Source organism: Mesoplodon mirus (genome assembly GCF_964341445.2).
Source record: "Mesoplodon mirus genome assembly, chromosome: 19".
In the NCBI taxonomy this organism is placed as follows: Eukaryota; Metazoa; Chordata; class Mammalia; order Artiodactyla; family Ziphiidae; genus Mesoplodon; species Mesoplodon mirus.
In genome coordinates, this window is record NC_138995.1 from 27865298 (window position 1) to 27887981 (window position 22684).

Here is a 22684-nt window from a genome sequence, read left to right on the forward strand (position 1 = left end):
CCTCCCCGCGCAGCGGGAGCTTCGTCTTCTCGCGAGAGGCGCGAGGTGCGGAGCCGGCCGATGCTGAGAAGCCGGGAGCGATCCCCGGGCGGCAGGTGAGCGATCACCAGGTGGTCCGAGAGCCCGACCTTCCCCAACGCCCCCGTTCCGGCCCACCCTCTGCCCCACGTCCTCTCATTTCCCATCCCCAGCCTCGTCCTTCGGCGGAAACGTGGCTATGGCCACCTCCCTGAGGACCACAGCGGGCTTTCGCCCTGGGGAAGCCGGTGTGTGGGGTCGGGCCCGCCCTGCCTCGTCCCGGTCTCCTGGCGTGGTGGCTTCTGCTCTTCCCGGGCTGCCTTATCTCCCGCGCTGCCGGACCCGGCCTGAGGCCCCGGGGGACAGCGCTGAGCTGGGGTCCGGGAGACCGGAGTCTGAGATCCGGTTCTGCTAGTAGCCAGCTGTTGTGACCTTGAGTCTCAGTCCCTCTTCGCAAACATCAGGGAAGCTGAAGTTTCCGTCTTTGGGGGTACCTGGACCCCCCAGGTTGTAATTTTGAACCTTTGACTTCCCTGAACCCCCAAAGTGTTGAGTTGATATAATTGAGTATTCCCAAACTTGCCGGATTGGAAAAACCATCAGGACGCTTGTTAATAAATCGGATACCGAGGTCTTTCTCCTGGAGAGTTGATTCAGTACATCTGGATGTAGCCCTGGAATCTTATTTTAACAAATGCCCCCGGGTGATTTGGATGATCTGCAAGTTTGGGAAAGGCTGGTGGCCTTTATTCTGGCATTGAGTGCCAAGCGCTGCGTGACTCAGGGAGGTCATGGACTAGTCACTGAGCAGATATGTAAATGCGGAGCGCCTCACGGGGAAACCTATCACCAGGGAAGGCTTCATAATAGTCGGAAGAAGTAAATGGTTTGGGGATGAGGGATAACCAACAGCTGGAGCTAAGCATGCCATTCTGTAAGTTTCGTGCAGTGAGACCCTTGTCTTTGTGTTTTTGCACACTCCTTATCAACCTTTTCAGAACCTCTTACTCTCCCCTGCGTGAGTGTGGGGGAAGCCTCCCCCTAAGCCAAAACTACTCCCCAAATGTTAAAACTTCAGATCCATATTTCTGGATTTCGGTAAAGCACTACTGATCTCTCCATGAGGTTTTGTTTTCTGAGTTCTGTCCACTCATCTTCGAATGAATCTTTCCTGTGGAAAATCTAGCACTTGGATATCCTTCCTGAAACCCTTAAGTTTGACACACACCTAATTGCCTGGAGACAAAGTCTTCTATTTCTTTTCCTTTGAGTTTACTGTTTCCTTGCAGATTGTCACCTTTTTTTCTGTATGTGTGTGTGTGTGTGTGTGTGTGTGCGTGCGCAAGTGCGCGCGCTTCGGTCAGTTCATTCTAATTAAATTTTTCTTTCTGTTAACTGTCAGTATTCTTAGAATTTTTTATGCATTTGACTTAAAAGGATTTGATCCTTGGTTTGAACTGATACCCAAACTTCAATCTTATTTTTTTTCTTTTGGCCCTCTTCATCCTTAAAAGGAGCCAAATGCCTCAGGATTTGATGTTTACTGGGTGCCTTAAAAATAAAGAAGTACATCTCCAGAAGTTGTTCTCAGACATCTGCTTTCACTGCCTGCCCACAACATTTTAGAAGGGCTGTGGGCATATGTGTGCAGCAGTCAGAGTTGGAGAGATGCTTAACAAGTCCAGTGACGTGACAATGACTTCTGTTCCACCTCTTTTTATTTATGAAACCGGGCTCTGAGTCACACTTCTAAGTATGTTGACTTAGGTGCCAGTCATTTTTTCCTTGTTTTTTTAGAAAAGACATTGACAACAACATAAAACTCTGATGATGAATAGTATCACACTTTGGCTTTTACATATTTAAAAGAACACTGTGTCCCATTTTATTTGGAAAATGCTGACTGAAAGTGGTGGCTGTGTCTTTTTGAGAGTTAATGTTTAATAAATGTATTTTATGAGCTCCCTGTTGCCCTAGAAGATTAGTTTGGGGGGATATGGAAAACAGGGCACTTTCCATTCTTCTAATTTACGGACACAATCCCACTGGAGTACTGTATAAGATGTCATAAAGTGCAGCTTTTATGTTGTATAATTTTAACAATAAAAAAGGAGCTTCACATTTCTCCCTGGGGTGTCCTCCCAGCAGGTATGGCTGAGGAGGAAGAACAAGATTTTATGGGACTGTTTGAAGCAAAGGCAAATAAACTGGCCACAGAGAAGTGGAGGCTCAGAGTTCTCTTAGAACATTATTTTATTGAGCTCTGTGTGCCAGGTCCTGCTGAGTATATTGTATATTTTTATCTTCTCATTTACTTCTTGCAGCAGCCTTGCAAAATATAAGATTATTCTCCCTACTTTATTAATGAGAAAAGAGGCTAATCTCTGATCCATTGTCATGTAGCTAATAAATAGAAGATCTAGTGATAGGTAGAACCCCAGTTCATCTGTATTCGAAACCTGTGCTCTCTGAAACTCTGCCTGATAAATTGGGAGATTGGGATTGACATATATATATACTAATATGTATAAAATGGATAACTAATAAGAACCTGATGTATAAAAAAATAAAATTCAAAAAAATAAAAATGAAAAAAAACCCTGCCTCCATTAAGGTTGCTGAAAACGTCTCGACATCTGGCTTTTTGTGTTTCTCTAGTTAATGAGTAGCCTTTGGCCCCTCGGTTCTTCCATGAAGATTTTTCTGTGAGTACAGTGCAAGGTTGTAGTAGTGGGAAGGGAACTTCTCATCTCTTTCTATTGTCCCAAGGGAGAGCCTGTTCCAACATCATTCTAGAAGGAGATCATTTATTTCTTATAACTTCATACCCAGCAATCCATATTCCTATCTTCCCCAGCTGGTTCTTAAATGTGAGATTGATCCAAATTTGTTCACTTGAAAGATTTGTAAGGGTTCTTCCTCAATATCATGTTACAGTTGAAAGCTTAAAGTTTCAGTTCTTGATTGTGTGCTTTTTAGGGATTTAAAAACCACAGTTCAATGACTAAGGAATCCTGTTTATCTGATAACACTTGACATCCTTTTACCACGGCATGCAGTCAGGTCAGGATAATAAAGAGGGCATTCCACAAGGAAGGAGCCAGATAAAAAGCATGATAGAGTGAAAATGCCAAGATTTTTCATACAACAAGGAAGAATTCACTTTGGGGAGGTGGGAGATACAGGTGGTGCCAGATTACGGAGCACCTGAATCCAGAAGACTGAAGAATTTTGATTTTGCTCTAGAAAATAAAAGCCTTAGGAAATGAGCAGCAAAATCAAAGTACTACAGTATTTAAGGATGACTGGCTGACCTAGGCATGTTTTGTAGGCTGAGGAGCAAGTCATTTGAAGGGAACTTTTTTTTTTTTTTAAGATTCTGCACTCAGATTGCTTCACATGTCTTTTTTCTTTAAGATTTATTTATTTATTTGGCTGCGCTGGGTCTTTAGTTGCAGCACGTGGGATCTTCGTTGCAGCACGTGGGATCTTCGTTGCAGCATGCGGGATCTTTAGTTGTGGCATACGGAGACTTTAGTTGTGGCATGCGGGGTCTAGTTCCCTGACCAGGGATCAGACCAGGCCCCCTGCATTGGGAGCACAGAGTCTTAACTGCTGGACCACCAGGGAAGTCCCTGAAGGGAACATTTTTAAAGAAGGAAGAGTGTGTAGGCCTGACTTAAACTTGGTCCCGGAGTGTCTGTGGTGGCATAATTGTCACTGGGTTAGCCACCTCTGCAGAATACAGAAGTATTCGGCTTAAGACCCATCTATGTGTGATCCCTCTCCCACAGCTTTGGTCTCATGTCATTTGGTAGAGCTGTCTGAAGCCGGGGACTTGGAGTCATTAATGTTTAAGAAAGAAATGGGGAACTGAGTAGACTGCTATCTCCTGACCTGATTGCATCGTGAGGACATTCTATACTCATCTGAGTATCAAGTCAAAGGGAAAGTTGACCCCAGCAGGAGGAAATTTCCATAGGTTAAAAGCATGGGTTTTACAGTCATATAGACTTGGATTCAGATCCTAGCTTTTACTTTTTCCACACAACACTTACTAGTTGTGTGACCTGGGCAAAGTCAACAGCCTGTTTCCTGACTTTAAAATGGGAGTAATATCTAGTTTAAGGTTGTATTGAGGTTCAATTGAGACAATGTAGGTAAAATGCTTTGAAGAGTCTGGCTAATATTAATTGTTAGAGATAGTAGATACTATTGATCAATGCAGAGTCAGTAGAATTGAATTTTTATATCTTGATGAATGGGAAAATATCATTATTCAGTTTGCTAAATTTACATATGTTGTCTCTTTTTTAAAAAAAACACTAAGCTTGTGGTTGGGTTATATCAGCCAATTTATTTGCCTCCCTTGCTGAGTCATACTTCTGCCTAATTAATGTCCTGTGTGTTTTACATTCTGTTCAAGCTGACATTATTTTGTCTCATACCAAAGAGAAAATAGTATTTGTGCCTTCAACCTCCTTACTTGACTGCCCAGTCAGGATTCTCACCAAGGAAGCCACCTGCCATATTTGGGAATGTTGGGGTTATGAAACCTTGGGATAATGGGTTTATTTATTCACACTCTGGTATCTACAGTGAGTTTTTCTAATGTGGTCAGCATTCCCTGGTGGGAGGTCGGAATTAGGTTGCAATTCTAATCACATTTGGTGGTACCCCATGGATTGAATTGCGTTTTGTCTCTGCTCACTCTTGACTCTCCTTTGGCCCATAGCTTTTAGGTCCACAGCACTGCAGGAATGGCAGATTTTGGGATCTCACCTGGCCAGTTTGTGGCAGTGGTCTGGGATAAGTCATCTCCGGTGGAGGCTCTAAAAGATCTGGTGGATAAGCTTCAAGCCTTAACTGGTGATGAGGGCCGAGTGTCTGTGGAAAACATCAACCAGCTGTTGCAGTGTAAGTACCTACCCAGGTTGTCTTACAGGGAGGGCAGTTTTGATGGCAGTGCTCCATTTCTTGTCGTTCCTTGATAGCTGGGGTTTTTGTTGTTGTTGTTCTTTTAAATAAATTTATTTATTTATTTTTGGCTGTGCTAGGTCTTCGTTGCTGCGCGCAGGCTTTCTCTAGTTGCTGTGAGCGGGGGCTACTCTTCATTGCGATGCACGTGCTTCTCATTGTGGTGGATTCTCTTATCGCGGAGCACGGGCTCTAGGCACACGGGCTTCAGTAGTTGTGGCTTGCGGGCTCTAGAGCGCAGGCTCAGTAATTGTGGCGCACGGGCTTAGCTGCTCTGCGGCATGTGGGATCTTCCTGGACCAGGGCTCAAACCCATGTCCCCTGCATTGGCAGGCAGAGTCTTAACCACTGCACCACCAGGGAAGCCCAATAGCTGGGGTTTTTTTTTGGGGGGGTGGCACATGATAGTAGTTTTTTCAGTTGAGATACAGTGGACTTAGGAGTATAGTTGATGATTTGTATAAGTAAGTTCTTATTTCTTATTAGATGTTCCACATTTTTTTAAAAAGCTTGGTTTTCGTCCACCTTCCTTTTTTACTTTTTCCCCTGAGCATACAAAAGGAGATGAAATTAGTAAGACTGAGGGAGAGCAGGGCAGCAGTGTCCTGGCCCCTCTTGCTAGTAACGGTGGTATAATAGCATTTGCTGAACAGGTAGGTGTTTATTCTACTAGGCCACGCGTGTAGCCTTTGTGGGGACTTGGGAGAGACTGGGAGATTCTGGGGCCAAGGTGATTGTTGATTAGAGTCTTCCTTCTTTTCAGCTGCCCACAAAGAATCTAGCTTTGACATTATTTTGTCGGGTATAATTCCTGGAAGCACCACTCTGCACAGTGCTGAGATTTTGGCTGAGATGGCCCGGATCCTTCGGCCTAGTGGATGTCTTTTTCTGAAAGAGCCGGTAGAGACAGCTGTAGGTAAGGAAGTTTTCACTTGAAAGACTAGAGTTTAACAGGGTTGACTCTTTAGGTGTGTTTTCTGCATCTCTCTGAGGAGGAGGTATAATGTGGAGATCAACAGTCCTATACAGAACCTTATCCTTAGGGATATGGGATGAATTATTGTAAAACTCTGAACCAACACATCTGAATAAATTGTGATATTTGACCCATTAGGTAGTAAAATAGAAGGAAACTGCTCATCTGAAAATGGCTGGATCCTTCAACAGGTGAATGCTTAAACTGGTGCATCCACACCATGGAAAACTATGCAGCAGTAAAAAAAGAACAAACTATTGCCACATGCAACAACTTGGATGAATCTCAGAGGAATCATGCTGAGTGAAAGAAATCCAATCTCAAAAGCTTAGAGGCTGTATGATTCTGTTCATGTAACATTCTTGGAATAACAAAGTTATAGTGACAGAGAACAGGTTGGCCATCGTCAGGGTTAGGAATGGGAGGGAGGGGGTACGTGAGGCTGTAAAGGGGGTGGTGTGAGGGTTCCTTGTGGTGGTGAAGACTATGCACACACACAAACAAGTGTATGTAAAACTGGTGAAATCTGGATAAGCTCTGTGGACTGTCAGTGACAACTTCCTGGTCTTCATATTATATGATAGGTGTGTAAGATATTATCGTGGAGAGAAGAGGTGAAGGGTCCTTGAGACCTCCCTGAACAGTTTTTTTTTAAACTTCCTGGGCATCTATAGTTATTTCAAACTAAAAAGTTAAAAAAATAGTGACTAGAAGTCTGAGAGTGATGAGCTAAGTATTGATTCATGTGAAAGTAAAGATAGAATCCAAGAAACAAAAACCTCTTTTTTGCTCAGTGGTAAAGCTGTCAGAATCATTCTAGATTTTTAGCATTTTTAACTAGACTTTCTATCAAAATATGATGACTTATTTCATCAAATAATAGAAATAAAAGTATTTTGAAATGTGTAAAGGCATTTATGTGGAAATATAAGCTTGTGACGTTAATAGCCGCTATAGCCTTCTTTGCTGAGATGTAAACCTTGGGTGACTAAACACAGTGTCTGTCAGAACTATACAGAGATACTTGTATACTTTACAGTTTCTCAGCCTCTTGGTCATTATCCAACAGCCCCTGGAAGGTTAGGTATTTCAAAGAAACAGAGAGTGATATGAAGCAATAATCATGGAATTATTATATGACACTTAAGAGCATCAGTAAGAGCACTTTGACCAACCAAAAGGAGTTGTCCAATTAAAATACTATCACTAAAATATATATACATTGAACAGAATAGGTTATTATTATTTTAATGCCGCTGACCTGAATAGGAGAGAGCCTTTACTATTTGTCCTGCTTTGACCTATAAAGCTATTAACTGGGGTTTTCCTCTTAGCAGTTAACAATAGCAAAGTGAAGACGGCATCTAAGCTGTGTTCAGCCCTGACTCTTTCTGGTCTTGTGGAAGTAAAAGAGGTATGTTTGTAGACGACCTTCTTTGCTGGGAATTTAAGCCTTGGGTGACTAAGCCCAGTATCTCTTTTGTCAGAAGATACGGAGAGAATCTGGGAGAAATAACAACCCTGAAGGTGAGGTGATCAGTGTCACTCAACTAGGAAACAAGTTGAGAAGGGCTTTGCATGTGAGAAACCTGATGCCTCGAAGGACGAAACCTCTGAAATCAATCTCCTCTGAAGAGACTCAGCTCGGGCCCATGTGGGTTGGGACATATTTTGGTCTCAGTACTAGTGGTGACCACTGAGGCAGGGAGAGAGCGACACACCTCTTAGTGGACACGAATCTTAGGCCCAAGTGAAGGGCAGTTGCCTGTATTTTCCTCGGCTTTTGGGTGGGAGGCTAGAACACGTTGGAGGGGGAAATCCTTTTCTGACAATTCATTAGAAATATTAACATTAAATAGAGGTATTTATGGTTCTACATTCTTCTCCAACGCTGAAATTTTCTTGTGTGAGAGGTGTTAATACCACGATAGCTGTTATACCATTGATCTGTACATGACCTAGGGCCTCAGTTTCTTCACGCCTACCCTTTCTTATTTTTCTTTTTAGTTAAAGTTCTTCCATTTTTTATTCCAAAATATGGGATGTTCATAAAAATTCAGTTAAGACTGAAGAATATAAAGTGACATCTCAGGCCTTGCTTACACTTTCCTCCCCAGAGGGAGCCACCAATACATTTCTTGGTGTGGCTGTTCGGACTTCTTTTTATGTATTTACAAGTGTGTTTTGTGTGTGTGTGTATACACATTTTTTAATGTAAATAAGGTCGTATGTATACAGTGTTCAGTCACTAGCTCTTTTCCCCACCTTTAGCTGTCTTCGACATTATCCACCTCAGTGTACTGACCCACTTTCTTACTAATGATGGAACGGCATTCAGTGCTTTAGATGGACTGCGGTTTATGTAGCAGTTCCATAATTGTCGGACATAGAGGTGGCACCCCCAGCTTCTTCCCGATCTTTCCTGTCTGCTGCTTCTTCCCAAGGAACATAGAAAGCATTTCCTTCCCGCTGTGATTCTCTTTCTCTACTGCGTACTTCATTTCTAGCATCTTTACTGTGGGCATGCTCCCCCGCCACAGGCTTCGATTCCATTCAACAGCCTCTTCAACATGTCCGATTCATCTTGATAATCATAATCATTACAATCTCCACAATGCCTCGCACAGTGCCTTGTACCTAATAGATATTTGATAAAACTCTCCAAGGGGCAGGCTCAACATAAACATGTAAACAGAAGTTACACTCCAGGGTCCTGATCAGTGAGAAACTGAACGTGAGGCACGAGGCAATATCTGTGATCTCCTGCTGTCGTGTACTTACTACAGATGTGAGCATTTGACACCTGTGAGGGCGACATAGTACACCATCATACTGTAGAAGAAGTGTGGCCTAATCCTCTGATATCTTGAATTTCAGCTGCAGCGCGAGTTCTTGAGCCCCGAGGAGATTCAGTCTGTCCGAGAACACCTGGGTTACCACAGTGACAGCCTGCTCTCTGTGCAAATCACAGGAAAAAAGCCCAATTTTGAAGTGGGTTCTTCTAGTCAACTTAAGCTTTCTACTACCAAGAAGTCTTCCGGTGAGACTGGCCTAGGGACATTGTTCTGTCTGGGTGGGCCTGAAAAGCCCTATTAAAAACTGAGCCAGAGATCTGAATGAGGTGGTGATATCTTTAGAGGATCATTCCCTTCCTTAATTTCCCTCATTTCCAAATGGAAGAATGCTTAAGTACTGTTGTTCTGGGCATATTCGGATCCAAAACTGAAATGATGCATAGATATTACCTAGTTCAGCCCCTTCTTCTGCACCAGAGGACACTGAGGTCTCCAGATTCTAGAGGTCAGACTCCCATATCTTCATTAGTTAATGAAGTCTTTCCACACCCCAGAATTATGACATGTACCCTCAGAAGACCTCACAGCGACGGTCATGGCAAATAAGAGTGTGCTGTTCCTCTTCCCATGTGTCCTTTTCTCTGTGCCACTGAAGTCAGCTTTTCTTTGAGGATCTTAAGACACTTATAAAAATATCTCCTCTCAGAAGATTGCACTCCACCCTTTGTCACCATTCTCACCCTTCCTATCACTATTTTTTAATGCCTGAGTTGAGAAAAATTGTCCTAGCTGTGAGGTATGCAAAAATTTACAGGTACATTCACACTGCTCTGTTTTGACTGTCCAGCCTATATCTTCAAGAAATCCTTTAGCGTCCTAACCTTTGGAGTCACAGTTCCAGAATGGGTAGGAGCAGCTTAGGTGACCTGCCCTGTGGGAGAGCTGAGCATCCAGTTGTGACAGTGATCTCTGGGGGGTGCACTTACCCCCCAAGGCCCATTCGTGGACTGGCCCACACTGAACCCTCAGCTATTTCAGGCCCAGACAGAGAATCAGGAGGTGTGATTTGCTACTGATTTGTTGTTACGCCGCCGCCATCAGCTCTCGAGCCCATTTTCTTGTCTGTAACAGGTCTACATGAGACCGGAGCTTTGCTATTTATAATGCTTTTTGGCACAGTTTCTTGTTTAATATTCAAATCTCCTGCAGTGGGTACAGGGAATCCTATTAGCCCCATGTTCTAGGGATGGGAACTAAGAGAAAGAGGAGAAAGCAATATGGAGTGGGAGTTAAAAGCGTTAGGTAGACTCTGTCTGTACTCGTGTATTTGTGGCTGTGTGTAACTGGCCTAAGTATCTAAACCTCTTTCCTCATTTATAAAATTAGGATGACGAGAACTTTCCTCATAAGGTGATGAGCAGGACTAAATTAGATCATGTGTGTAAAATGTTTAATGTAGTATCTGGCACAAAGCAAGTGCTTAACAAATGATGGCTTTTATTGCCATAAAGTGATGGGTCCCTCTCATGCCTTTATAAGTGGTAGAGCTGGGCCTTGAACCCAGGTCTTTTGACCGCCGGTCCAGTGTGTTCCCTGCACAGCCTCAGTAGAAAGCACTTACATGTGCTTGGAGTTTGTTTCCAGCTGCTTTTCTGGAGCTTGTTTTCTTTCATTGGTTGGATTCAGGGAAGCCTGCTGTGGACCCTGCAGCTGCCAAGCTCTGGACCCTCTCGGCCAATGATATGGAGGATGAGAGCGTGGTGAGTCAGCACTGTGGTCACCTGATTGTTTTCTTTTAGGCCCCACTTTGGGTGGGAATGTTGTTGTTTGGAGTGGCCTCTCTGGGTTTGTAGGTGTGAAAGCATTTAAAGCCCAGCCTTGTGGCTGTGCCTGCCATTGGCATTTTTTGACTCAGAAGGAAACTCCACATTAGTGGCATTTTAAATTTATTTTTCAGCATCTTTCCCCCCACAGATTTTCTTGTTCTCACTTCATGTGATATATTAGAGACTCTTGTGGGCATGCATAAACCTGAAAAGAGTTTGTCAGCTAAAATATTTTTTGGCTCCTTCGTCTGGGCAAGTCACCACATGCTCACTGTCTTAACAGTAATGCTCTTCCATCTCAGATCAATGCTTTCTGTAATAAAGTTCTTCATTCCTACAACTATTGAAGTTAGAGTGGTAAGCAAACTAGGCGACGGTTTGTGCCCTCACAGAGCTTATAGATTAACTGTCTACACGTTTATCGAAGAATTACACAAGTGTATAAATCATTATCTGCCTTTTCCTCTGGAATTATGTAGAAAATACTCCATTCCCTTTTCTCACACGACAGCCCTGTATGTATTCACATAAACATAACGCTTCTCTCTTTGTTCTTCCTGCCCCCCTCCCTCCCTGCCCTCCACACACATATTCTCTGCACATCGTAAATGAGTTCCCAGCCCCCTCACAGCCTAACACAGCTTCTGTGCGCGTAGTGTACTCACTATGTGGTCAGCTTGGGCGTGATGGTCAAGCCCAGGTAGGATGATGGATGCCTTCTACATAGATGGGCGAACTGCTGCTGTGGACTGTGACCACTTCACCTGTTCATTAGCAGGGACCATGACTGTGTCATTAATGGCTTTAAACATTCTCCAGGATCTCATTGACTCAGATGAACTGCTGGATCCAGAAGATATGAAGAAGCCAGATCCAGCTTCCTTGCGGGCTGCTTCCTGTGGGGAAGGGAAAAAGAGGAAGGCCTGCAAGAACTGGTAAGCCTTGGGGTGAGGAGAGGCTGCCAGGCTGTTTCCAGCGGCTTCTGATTATCAAGGAATTGCTGTACTTTACAATTACTAAAACATGTTTTATTGTAAAATGTATCAGATGGTTAGAAGAGTATGCTAAATAAGTACATTTCAAAGAACAATAAAATGAACACCCATGTACTGCTCACCCAGCTTAAGAACCAGGAAGATGACTTGTTCCTTAGAAGTCGCCTCTGCGTGCTCCCTCAGCTGCATCTCCCTCCCTCTCCTTACAGGAGGCTACCATTCTCCCAAATTTGTGCTAATCCTTCCTGGCTTTTTCGATAGTTTACTGTCTATGTGTGAATCTCCAAATAATACATCATTGAATAGTGGAGCCCAAACCTGACTAGGCCAGGAAAGGTCAATACTCCATATCTGTGAAGGCTCCCAGGGAAAAGGTCTGTCAAGGATTTGGAGTTTCTGGGTGGTGGTAGGTCCCACTCATCAGCTGCTAACTTTCCCCCAGCACCTGTGGCCTCGCAGAAGAACTGGAAAAAGAGAAGTTGAGGGACCCGATAAGCTCCCTGCCCAAGTCGGCTTGTGGAAACGTGAGTATCTGGTTGATTACTCAGTATTCACAAAGGCCTAAACTAAACACAGACCAGCTCGAGCTCTACAGAGTTCACTGCCCAAGTATTTTAATAATAGGTGAACATGCGAGAACGTGTCTCTAGGTAGTAATGGGAAGAGGGGTTATTTCCTGAGAGTGGGTAGCACGCTCATGCCCCTAGGGGAGGCACTTGTCATTTCTTATTTTTGGCCCCTTTCTTTCTGCTTCACATCGGGCCTGATGCTACTCAGCCATTTGCTGAGTGGGGCTATGGTTTGAACTGCTGAGAATATAGAAGTATGTCCACCTAAGGAACTTCTCTAGACTTTTGTCTTTCATGAAATCAGAGACCTTAAAGACTCTTAGTATTTGGATCCCAGTTGGACCTACAAATGTACCCAGTCGTTCTCTTCAGGACGCTGTGGCCATACTGTGAAATTTGGGATCCCTTTCTTCTGGCCTGTATCTCGGGAGAGCTGACACTTGGCTTCCCTGTATGATGGTCTCTTCTTTCAACAGTGTTACCTGGGCGATGCTTTCCGCTGCGCCAGCTGCCCCTACCTCGGGATGCCGGCCTTCAGACCTGGGGAGAAGGTGCTCCTGAGCGACAGCAGCCTCAATGATGCCTAGGGAGGGGCTCGGCCTGGGACACACCTGCTCCTCCGCCAGCTCCTGCCCCTCCCATCCCACCACGTGATTCCTCCCGTCTCCTCTCGATTGGCTCACTCCGGCTTAGGTCCACTGCGGAGAGGGTGCTCATTGGACAGAGTGGAGCTGGCTGGGCGCAGTGGTGTGGAGTGCTGCTGCAGATCAACACCACGGTATCCCGGGGCCCTGTTACCCTGAGTGGGGACCTCCTTCACCCAGTGTTAGGTAAACGGGGCGCATCCCAAATAGGCCCCTCTCCCCAGGTCAAAATGCTGACATTTCGTAACACTCTCCGAGCCCGCCATCCTTGAGTATTAACACTGTGACAGGGAGGGCCCCGCCCCATTCTAAGCTCCGCAGTAGTGCCACGGCTTATCTTCCAGAGTTGGTGGTTTATTCACCGTGCAATTTTCTTGGTGACAAGAGGCAAGTGTGTCATGACCTCAGAGCACCGAGCGAATCACTCCTTGGTTGCTGTGATCACATCCAGTGTCCCTCCGCCCCCTCCAGTCCTGCCCCCATCCCTATTTTACTGTGTTGCATCTGTGCCCTATTGTCATTTCTGTTAATCTCCAGGTATTAAACTTACGTGCTAATGTATATTCGCTGTGAAGAGGGGATATGTCTGTGTGTGTGTGTGTACGCGTAATGTCTGACACAGCCATCCAAGCTCACCTGGGACCACAAAACTTTTCTGGAGAGACTGAGTCACACCACATGGGGCCAGTCCTACACTTATAGATCAGGGCCTCTCTCCATCTACTTTAGAAGGGTCCAGGTTGGTGAGCATTTAGAGAGAAGCAGGACAGAAGTCTGACCCAACAATAAATCTCTGAGGAGACCCTTTGTTCTTCTTGTTCTCCACCAACACAGACTTGGAATTGATCTTGCCAAATAGCGAGAGAGATCATGTGAATTTAAGAGACCTGGGTTTTTCTATTTTGACAATAAAGAAAAGTGTTCATTGGTATTTGTCCTTGAAACTTGACTTGATCCTCCAAGTTTGCTTTTGCTTATCCTGGTCCCTGCTGGTGGATTTTAGTTATGGGTGTGGCTTGACTCTGAAGCCCCGTGGTAGGCTGAGTTCTAAGATGACACCCCAATGCCTCACACTTCTGTGTAATGCCCTGCCCTTGAGTTTGAGCAGGACCTGTGAGTATGATGGGACATCACTACTGTGATTAGATTACCTTGTGTGGCAGACATGAAGGGATTTGCAGATGTAGTTAAAAGTCCCTCATGGAACCCTCGAACACTGTTGGCAGGGATATAAATTGGTGCAGCCACTGTGGAAAACAGTGTGGAGGTTTCTCAAAAAACTAAAAATATAATTACCATATGACCCAGCAATTCTACTCCTGGGTATATATCCAAAAAACCAAAAACACTAATTCAAAAAGATACATGCACCCCAGTGTTCATAGTAGCTCTCTTTACAATTGCCAAGAAACAGAAGCAACCTAAGTGTCCCTCAACAGATGACTGGATAAAGAAGATGTGGTATATATATATAATGGAATACTACTCATCCATAAAAAAGAATGAAACGGTGTCATTTGCAGCAACATGGATGAACTTGGAGGGCATTATGCTAAGTGAAATAAGAGAAATACAGATACTGTATGATATCACTTATATGTGATATCTAAAAAATACAGCAAACTTAGTGAATATAACAAAAAAGAAGCATACACACATATAGAGAAAAGCTAGTGGTTACCAGTTGTGGGGGGGCAATATAGGAGCAGGGGAGTAAGAGGTACAAACCATTAGGTATAAAATAAGCTGCAAAGGGGGCTTCCCTGGTGGCGCAGTGGTTGAGAGTCCGCCTGCCGATGCAGGGGACGGGTTTGTGCCCCGGTCCGGGAAGATCCCACATGCCGCGGAGCGGCTGGGCCCGTGAGCCATGGCCACTGAGCCTGCGTGTCCAGAGCCTGTGCTCCGCAACAGGAGAGGCCACAGTAGTGAGAGGCCCGCATACCTCAAAAAAAAAAAAAAAGCTGCAAGGATATATTGTACAACATGAGGAGTATAGCCAATATTTTATAATAACTATAAATAGAGTATAGCCTTGAAAAATTGTGACTCACTATACTGTACACCTGTAATATTTTGTATAGTGACTATACTTCAATAAAAATAATAATTAGGGGAAAAAAATCCGTCATGGACCTTCAGCCTTTTAAAAGGGAGATGATCCTGAGTGGGCCTGACCTAGTCAGTTGATCCTTTGTAAGAACTGGAGGACAAGGTTCTCTTGCTAGCCTTGAGTTGCCGTGGTGCGAGAGGTCCCACAGGCAAGGCAGTGCAACCTCTGGGATCTGGGAGCAGACCCCACTGACTGTCAAAGAGAAAACCGGCCCTTGGCCCTACAATCACGTGAGAACAGAAATCTGAACTGAATAACCACGTGAGCTCGGAAGAGGGCCCGGGTTCCAGATGAGACACAGCTGGTGGGAGCCTACATGAGGGCCCAGCCTCACTGCACCTGGACTCCTCACCCACAGAGTCTGAGACCAGAAATGTGTGTGGTGTTAAGCCGCTAGATTTGGAGTGGTTTGTTACACAGCAGTAGGAAACCGTTCCAGCCCCCCGACTAGGCTTAATGGTAACGGATATTTATCGAGTCGAGCTGCCAGACGGGATGCCCTTAGTTGCTTCCGCTGCAGTTGCCAAGGTGTCCTCCACCTGCAGGTTGAGGGCAGGAGATCCTGAGCCAAAGAGCTTCCTGGGCTGGGTTTAGCAGAGCCCTGGGCAAGTTCCACAAGCTCTTGCTGAACTGATTCTTGTTCTGTGTCCCCGCCGCTGCTGGCAAAGTGGGTGACACTACCTCCTGTCTGCTGCACCTGGCAGTTAAGGGTCCCAGGCTGGCAGCTGCTGGGTCGCTCCACATGAGGGCTCAGAGCGGGGCTGGCCAGCTCAGAGTCGGGGCCAGCATGTGGCAGAGCAGCCTGGCTGGCCAGCAGCGCACACGTGGCCTTGGTGCCCAGCTGCCACTCAGCACAGCAAGACCACGGGAGGGACACGGGTCCTCACACCTGCTGACTTTGGAAGACAGCAGCTCTGAGGGGAGGTTTTGGAGCCCAAACCGTCTCAGATACCATTGAAAACAACCTCAATTTACATGTGGGGACATGGTGAAACCCAGAGAGTGACCTGCCTCCACCAATCACCTGACGACCTTTAAAGGTACAGGTGGCTGAGGTCCTTAGGTGGGCCTAGGTGGGGCTTGGGAATCTTAATTTTTTGGTCACCTCTCTAAGGTCATTTCCAAAACCTGACAGCAAGCAGTTGGGACATCCCCTTTTCTCTGAAGTCACTCCAAAGCACCAGGTGGAGTGGGCAGCCGAGCAAACCACACCTTCCTCGGGTTTAGCCGAAACGGAACCACAGGATAGTTGGAAGGGGGCCAAATTCGGGGGCTTTGGAGCTGGCATGTGGGAGGAAGACAAGGAGGACAAGTGAGAACACAAACCTGCTCCAAGCCGAGGGCTTCTCTTGGTTGTAAAATCAAGCAGGGGGTTCCATGTACCCAGAGAAGCAGCGGGGCTGAAGAAAGCATCCCACAGAGCAGCCGGGGTCAGAACTCTGGTTGTTGGGCGGGAGATCAGAGGCTTGGCTTTGTGATCATCCTACAGCCACCTGCTTCTTGTGGGGTGGGGGGCGGAGGGAAAGCTAGTATTGATGAGGGCATGACCCGGCAGGCACTCTTCCACAAGGCCGCTGGGATTGGTTTGGACAATTACCCCCTAGAGTGTCAGTTTCAATGCTGGCCATGTATTAGAATCACCTGGATAGCTTTCCCCTCCCAAAAAAACAACAGAAACACCATTGCCTGGGATCCCTCCTTCCCAAAGACCAATTAAGTCAATCTTTTGGAATAGGGCTGCAGGTGTCAGCATTTTGGCAAAGCTTTCCCAGGTAAGTGCCTCCAAAGTTGAGAGCCACTGCCCTGGAGAAATTCTTCGACGCATGCACCAGAATACAAGCTAAAAAATGTTTAAAGCAGCAGTGTTTGTAATAGCAAGAATCTGGAAATAATCCAAGTGGCCATTACCAAGAGGATGGGTGAAGGAGTTGGTCGTCACGGGGTGGGGGGAAATGATGAGTTGTAGCTGTCTGTGCACATCAGCGAGGAAGAATCTCAGAGAACAGGGAGCCACAAAAGCTAGTCACGGGAGAGCATGTGTATGAGATATGTTACATTTACATAAAGTTCAAGAGTTTAAAAACATACAAGATGCATCAATATATTGTTAGGGATATACGCATACATGCATATGTAGTATGTATATACACACACGTGACAAATGAAAGAAAATCAAGGAGAATGATAAACACTAAATTCAGGAACGTAGATGTCTCCAGAGGCTGATGGGAGGAGGACAACAGGGAGGTGGAGGGGGATGGGGACTTCAGAGCAGCAGGAAGGTTCTATTTAGTAAGCTGGATGGTGGGTATACAGGTGTTTATTTTTTATTGGTTTGTCTACCTTACATATACATTATGTATTTTGTATTGATAAGAAATTTCATTTTTAAAAAAACAAGGAGGGACTTCCCTGCTTGTGCAGTGGTTAAGAATCTGCCTGCCAATGCAGGGGACACGGGTTTGAGCCCTGGTCCGGGAAGATCCCACATGCCACGGAGCAACTAAGCCCATGCGCCACAACTACTGAGCCAGCGCTCTAGAGCCCAGAAGCCACAACTACTGAGCCCACGTGCCACAACTATTGAAGCCCGCGTGCCTAGAGCCCGTGCTCTGCAACAAGGAAGCCACCGCAATGAGAAGCCCATGCACTGCAACGAAGAGTAGTCCCCGCTCGCCGCAACTAGAGAAAGCCTGAGTGCAGCAACAAAGACCCAATGCAGCCAAAAAATAAATAAAATAAATAAATAAAGTTATATATTAAAAAAAAAACAGGGAAACCCACACATAAAACTCTGGGTCTTAAGGAAAATGCCCACTAGCCTGGAACAAAGTCCCGTGCCTCCCCGACAGGAACCTCCAGGAAATATTTGGCCCGGTTAACATCTCATTCAAAATGATAAAACTGGAACCAACACAAATGATAATAATAATAACAACAGGAACAGCAACAGAGAACATCGCCACTGAGCAGATAAGTATTGCCTGTGACCAAAATGTTTACTACAAAGGACACAAATGTATAAAATACATCAAAGAGATACAAGAGCTCAAGGAAAGGATTAATGAGGCAGAGAGAGAGAGAGCCGTGGTGGAAACGTGAACTGGCAGAACCGAGGCAAGAAGTGAAAACGAATAACATCCCAGATATGAAGTCAATATTGGAAATAACACTAGGAGAATGGACAGGGCTAAAAACAGGGACAGGAATAAAAGAACCAACCGTATGAAATGGAAATAAAGAGGGAGACAGGATCAGTGGGAAAATGATTAGGCACAGAAGGTAGAAGAAACACCAATAAGGAATCAGAATGAATTACTTAAAGACATAATTCAAGACCTTTTCCAGAAATAAAGCAAGAGTTGATCCACAGAGTGATGAAAAAAAAAGAAGATACAGAACATTCAATACGAAACGTAATAGTTTTGTTTGATAGCATTTCTAGTCCCAGAACCCGCGCATGCAGAGGGCTGAGCATCGCAAGGGGGCCTTGTTAATGCTTAGGGTCTCTTACCGTGAAAGCCGTGTGATACTCTCTGTAAACGAGCAGAACAAACGTGTTTGTTTGGAGTCCAGAAATGTTTCTAGTTTGTGCTTGTTTGTGTTATCCTCTCCTCTCCCTCAGTCTTTCTCTGCTTCCTTGCTGTCCCGTCGCAGTGACAGACTTGCGGGGTAGGGACAGTGCAGCTCTGCAGGCAGCCCTTCACACCGCTCGCTACACAGTGGGGACTGAACGCTCCACTCCAACTTTAGTGGCCTGAGACCTCGCCTTCTTTTGTCACTTCTGGGTGGTCAACTTGTGGTCTGGTCACCACCATCCAGCATAAGAGGACTTTACCTCTGCAAAGCCTGATCTGGAAGCTGTATTTAGACTCAGCTGGGCTCAGAAGTGCTCAGAAGCCCCTCCCTCCCTTCCTTGTCTCTTTCTCTTTTTTTTTTTAACAATTAATTAAACTTTTCTTTCTTTTATATTATGACATATTTCAGATACAGAGAACTACAGATACAATACAACAGACAACCGGGTTTACCATATTTTGATCCAGATCACTCTATTTAATAGGTGAAATGTCACAGCTGTGTCATTCCTTTCCCCTCCCTGCCCTCCTCAGAGGTGTTCTCCATCCTGAGGTCATATATCACACCTGTGCCTACGTTTATATTGTTACTCTGCAGAAAAGAGGTTATATGAAACGTGTCCTTTTTTTTTTTTTGAGGTGAAATTTGCTTAACATAAAATTAACCATTTTAAAGTGAAAAATTCAGTGGCATTCAGTGCACTCACAAGGTTCTGCAAACACTGATTCTGTCTAGTTCCAAACATTTTCATCACCCCCAGAGGCAACCGTGTACCCTTTTAGCAGGCTGCCCTATGCCCCTGCCTCTGGTGACAGCCGATCTGCATTCTGTCTCTATGGATTTGCCTATTCTGAGCATTCCATGTAAATGGAATCACACAATATGTGACCTTTTGTGTCTGGCTTCTCTCAGCATGTTCAAAGCTCATCCACATTGTAGCAAGTACCAGTACTTCACTCTTTTCTATGGCAGAATAATATCCTGTTGTGTGAATATACACTATTTATCCATCCATCCACTGATGGACATTTGGGCTGTTTCCACCTTTGGCGAATAGCGCTGCTATAAACCTGTGTGTCCATGTGCTGAACACGTCCTTTTAAGGCTTACTTCTCAACAAGGCCCCAGCCCCTTTGCTTGTCTGAGTGTCTCATCCCTGCAGTGTGCGTGGTGGTTTTGGAGAAGGGGTCATGGCAATTCAATTATGGGGAAACTGCAGGTTTTTGAAGACCCTGTTCCCCTAAGGGCAATGTGAGAGGCAGGACAGCAGCAGACTAAGCCCCATTCTCTTGACTGGCTACACCCTAAAGCAGGTTAGAGAAGGGCTCAATTTCATCATTCCATGGAGAAACAGGCCCAGGAAGGTGAAGTGATCGTGTCAAAAACCCACAGCCAGTCAGTGGCAAAGCCGAGACAGAACAGGTCCCTGACCCTCTTCTGTTAAAATGTACCCATGGTGCACCCACTATGGAAGACAGTATGGAGGCTCCTCGGAAAACTGAAAATAGAATTACCATATGATCCAGCAATCCTACTCCTGGGCATGTATCTGGAAAAAACTATAATTCAAAAAGGTACATGCACCCCTGTGTTCATAGCAGCACTATTTACAATAGCTAAGACATGGAAACAACCTAAATGTCCATCGACAGATGAATGGGTAAAGAAGATGTGGTACATATATACAGTGGAATACTACTCAGCCACAAAAAAGAATGAAATAAGGGGTTTCCCTGGTGGCACAGTGGTTAAGAATCCGCCTGCCACTGCAGGGGACATGTGTTCAAGCCCTGGTCTGGGAAGATCCCACATGCCACGGAGCAGCTAAGCCCGTGCGTCACAACTACTGAGCCTGCGCTCTAGAGCCTGCAAGCCACAACTACTGAGCCCGCGTGCCACATCTATTGAAACCCGCGCACCTAGAGCCTGTGCTCCGCAACAAGAGAAGCCACCGCAATGAGAAGCCCGTGCACCGCAACGAAGAGTAGCCCCTGCTCGCCGCAACTAGAGAAAGCCCGTGTGCGCAACGAAGACCCAACACAGCCAAAATTAAATAAATTAATTTTTTAAAAAAGGAATGAAATAAGGCCATTTGCAGCAACATGGATGCAGCTAGATAGAGATTATCATACTAAGTGAAGTAAGCCAGACAAATACCACATGATGTCACTTATATGTGGAATCTAAAATATGACAAAAATGAACCTATCTATGAAGCAGAAACAGGCATAGAGAACAGACTTGTGGTTGCCAAGGGAGAGGGGGCATGGGGGAGGGATGGATTGCAAGTTTGGGGTTACTAGATGCAAACTATTACATAAAGAATGGATGGACAACAAGGTCCTACTGTATAGCACAGGGAACTATATTCAATGTCCTGGGATAAACCATAATGGAAAAGCATATAAAAAAGAATGGGGCTTCCCTGGTGGCGCAGTGGTTGAGAGTCCGCCTGCCAATGCAGGGGACGCGGGTTCGTGTCCCGGTCCAGGAAGATCCCACATGCCGCGGGGCGGCTGGGCCTGTGAGCCATGGCCACTGAGCCTGTGCGTCCGGAGCCTGTGCTCCGCAATGGCAGAGGCCACAGCAGTGAGAGGCCCGCGTACCGCAAAAAAAAAAAAAAAAAAAAAAAAAAAAAAATATATATATATATGTATATGTATAACTGAGTCACTTTGCTGTACAGCAGAAATTAACTCAACATTGTAAATCAACTGTACGTCAATAAAAATAAATAAGTAAATAAATAAAATGTACCCATGGGATTTAAATGTATGTAGGTGACTGAATGCCATTAAAGAAGAATTTATTACTTACATTTCCCAAGAGAAGGGGCCATACCACACCACGCAGGGCAGAAGGAGGAGAAGCGAGGGGAAAGCCGAGGCCACAACCCTTATTGGGTTTCTGTGGAAAAAGCAAGGCAGGGCAGGGTCAGCAATTGAGGACTGGTCTGTGGGAGTCATTCCAGTGGGCTTCGGGGCGTGGGCGCTGTCCCTCATTGTCTGGTACCCGGCCCTGGGTGATTTGGGGAAATATTCATTTGGGGAGTGAGTTATATAAAGGAAGTGGTTGGTGGATTCAGGATTGGTTGGAGAGTTTGCAATATGATTTTTGCATGCCTTCGAAAGCTGGATCACAGGGGAGGTGTAACTTGTGATGAATGGATGCCAAATAGACAAATACAGAATCTAAGAAGACATGGTGAGAACACCCCTGGCGCACTGCTCTCAGCACTGCCCACGTTGCATCTGGAATTAGTGGCCCTGCAGTTCCCAGCAGTGGTTTTCCTTCTTCCTCTTCATCTCGCTAACCCCTGGCAGCGTCGTTGGTGGTTTCCTTGCCTCTGCTCCCTTAGGAGAAGGGCTGGCCAACCGCAGACACCCCGACCCTAGGCCCTGAGCAGCTACAGTTGGATGTAGGTGACCCCAGCCCCTGGGGACAGCACTGAGGCCAGGGCCCTGGTGGTCAGGGACATCCATCAGGCTCAATCTTTATTGGGAGCTGGAGCGCCCTCTGGTGGGAAACCAAAGAGCAGCGTAATTCAAAATTCCACTTCAATGCCGGGCTTGAAGCCCCGTTATGTTATCAGGGCACCGCTCCTCTGGGAGCTTCTTTCTTGACGTGCCCGTCATGGGATTCACCCAGGGGCTTGTTGATGAAAATATATATGTCAAATGTCCACTATGCACAAAGCACTTTTCCCCCCTTATAAATGAGTCAGTAAGTACCGAGTTGCCTGACTCAAATAACTGCCCCAAGGAGCTCATCAGTGAGTCAAACATGCAAATAACTACATTTACAGGGGACAATGTGGTAAAGCTGAGGTGAGAGCAGGGGGCTGGTGGAGCACACAGAGTGGGGCATCAACTGCAACCAAGGAGACCAGGGAGGGCTTCTTGAGGGAGGCAGCATTTGAGCTGAGCTCTGAAGGGGGACTGGATTTCAGACGTGGAGGAGGCGAAGCTCTTTTCAGGTGGAAGGAACAATGAGAGACCAGCGCCCCTCCCTACCGTTCTGTGTTCTTTGGTTCCTGCCCTGTCCTCTTTCTTCCTATCTCCTTACTAGCCTGTCATGGGGAGTCTCCCAGTCACGAGTCCTTAAAATGGCCTCTTCCCAGGGGAACATGGTGGCTGGTCCCACCTCCTGCATCTTGCCCCACCCACATTGCACCCTGACTCTGCTAGTAGACACG

General features: G+C 45.7%; 1 protein-coding gene across 2 annotated transcripts; it reads left to right on the forward strand.

Moving 5' to 3' along the window:
* Positions 1-3: 3 nt before the first annotated feature.
* On the forward strand, positions 4-13361 carry CIAPIN1 (cytokine induced apoptosis inhibitor 1). 2 transcript variants are annotated; one of them, XM_082606388.1, is made up of 9 exons: positions 4-95; positions 4754-4935; positions 5759-5911; positions 7309-7385; positions 8849-9011; positions 10453-10526; positions 11412-11527; positions 12030-12111; positions 12633-13361. In XM_082606388.1, the coding sequence occupies exons 2-9, from the start codon at positions 4779-4781 to the stop codon at positions 12741-12743; spliced, it is 933 nt and encodes a 310-aa protein (XP_082462514.1). In that variant the 5' UTR covers positions 4-95; positions 4754-4778; the 3' UTR covers positions 12744-13361. The 2 variants fall into 2 exon arrangements, with proteins under 2 accessions (XP_082462514.1, XP_082462513.1); XM_082606387.1 differs by having other exon boundaries at positions 5-95; positions 7306-7385.
* Positions 13362-22684: the final 9323 nt, after the last annotated feature.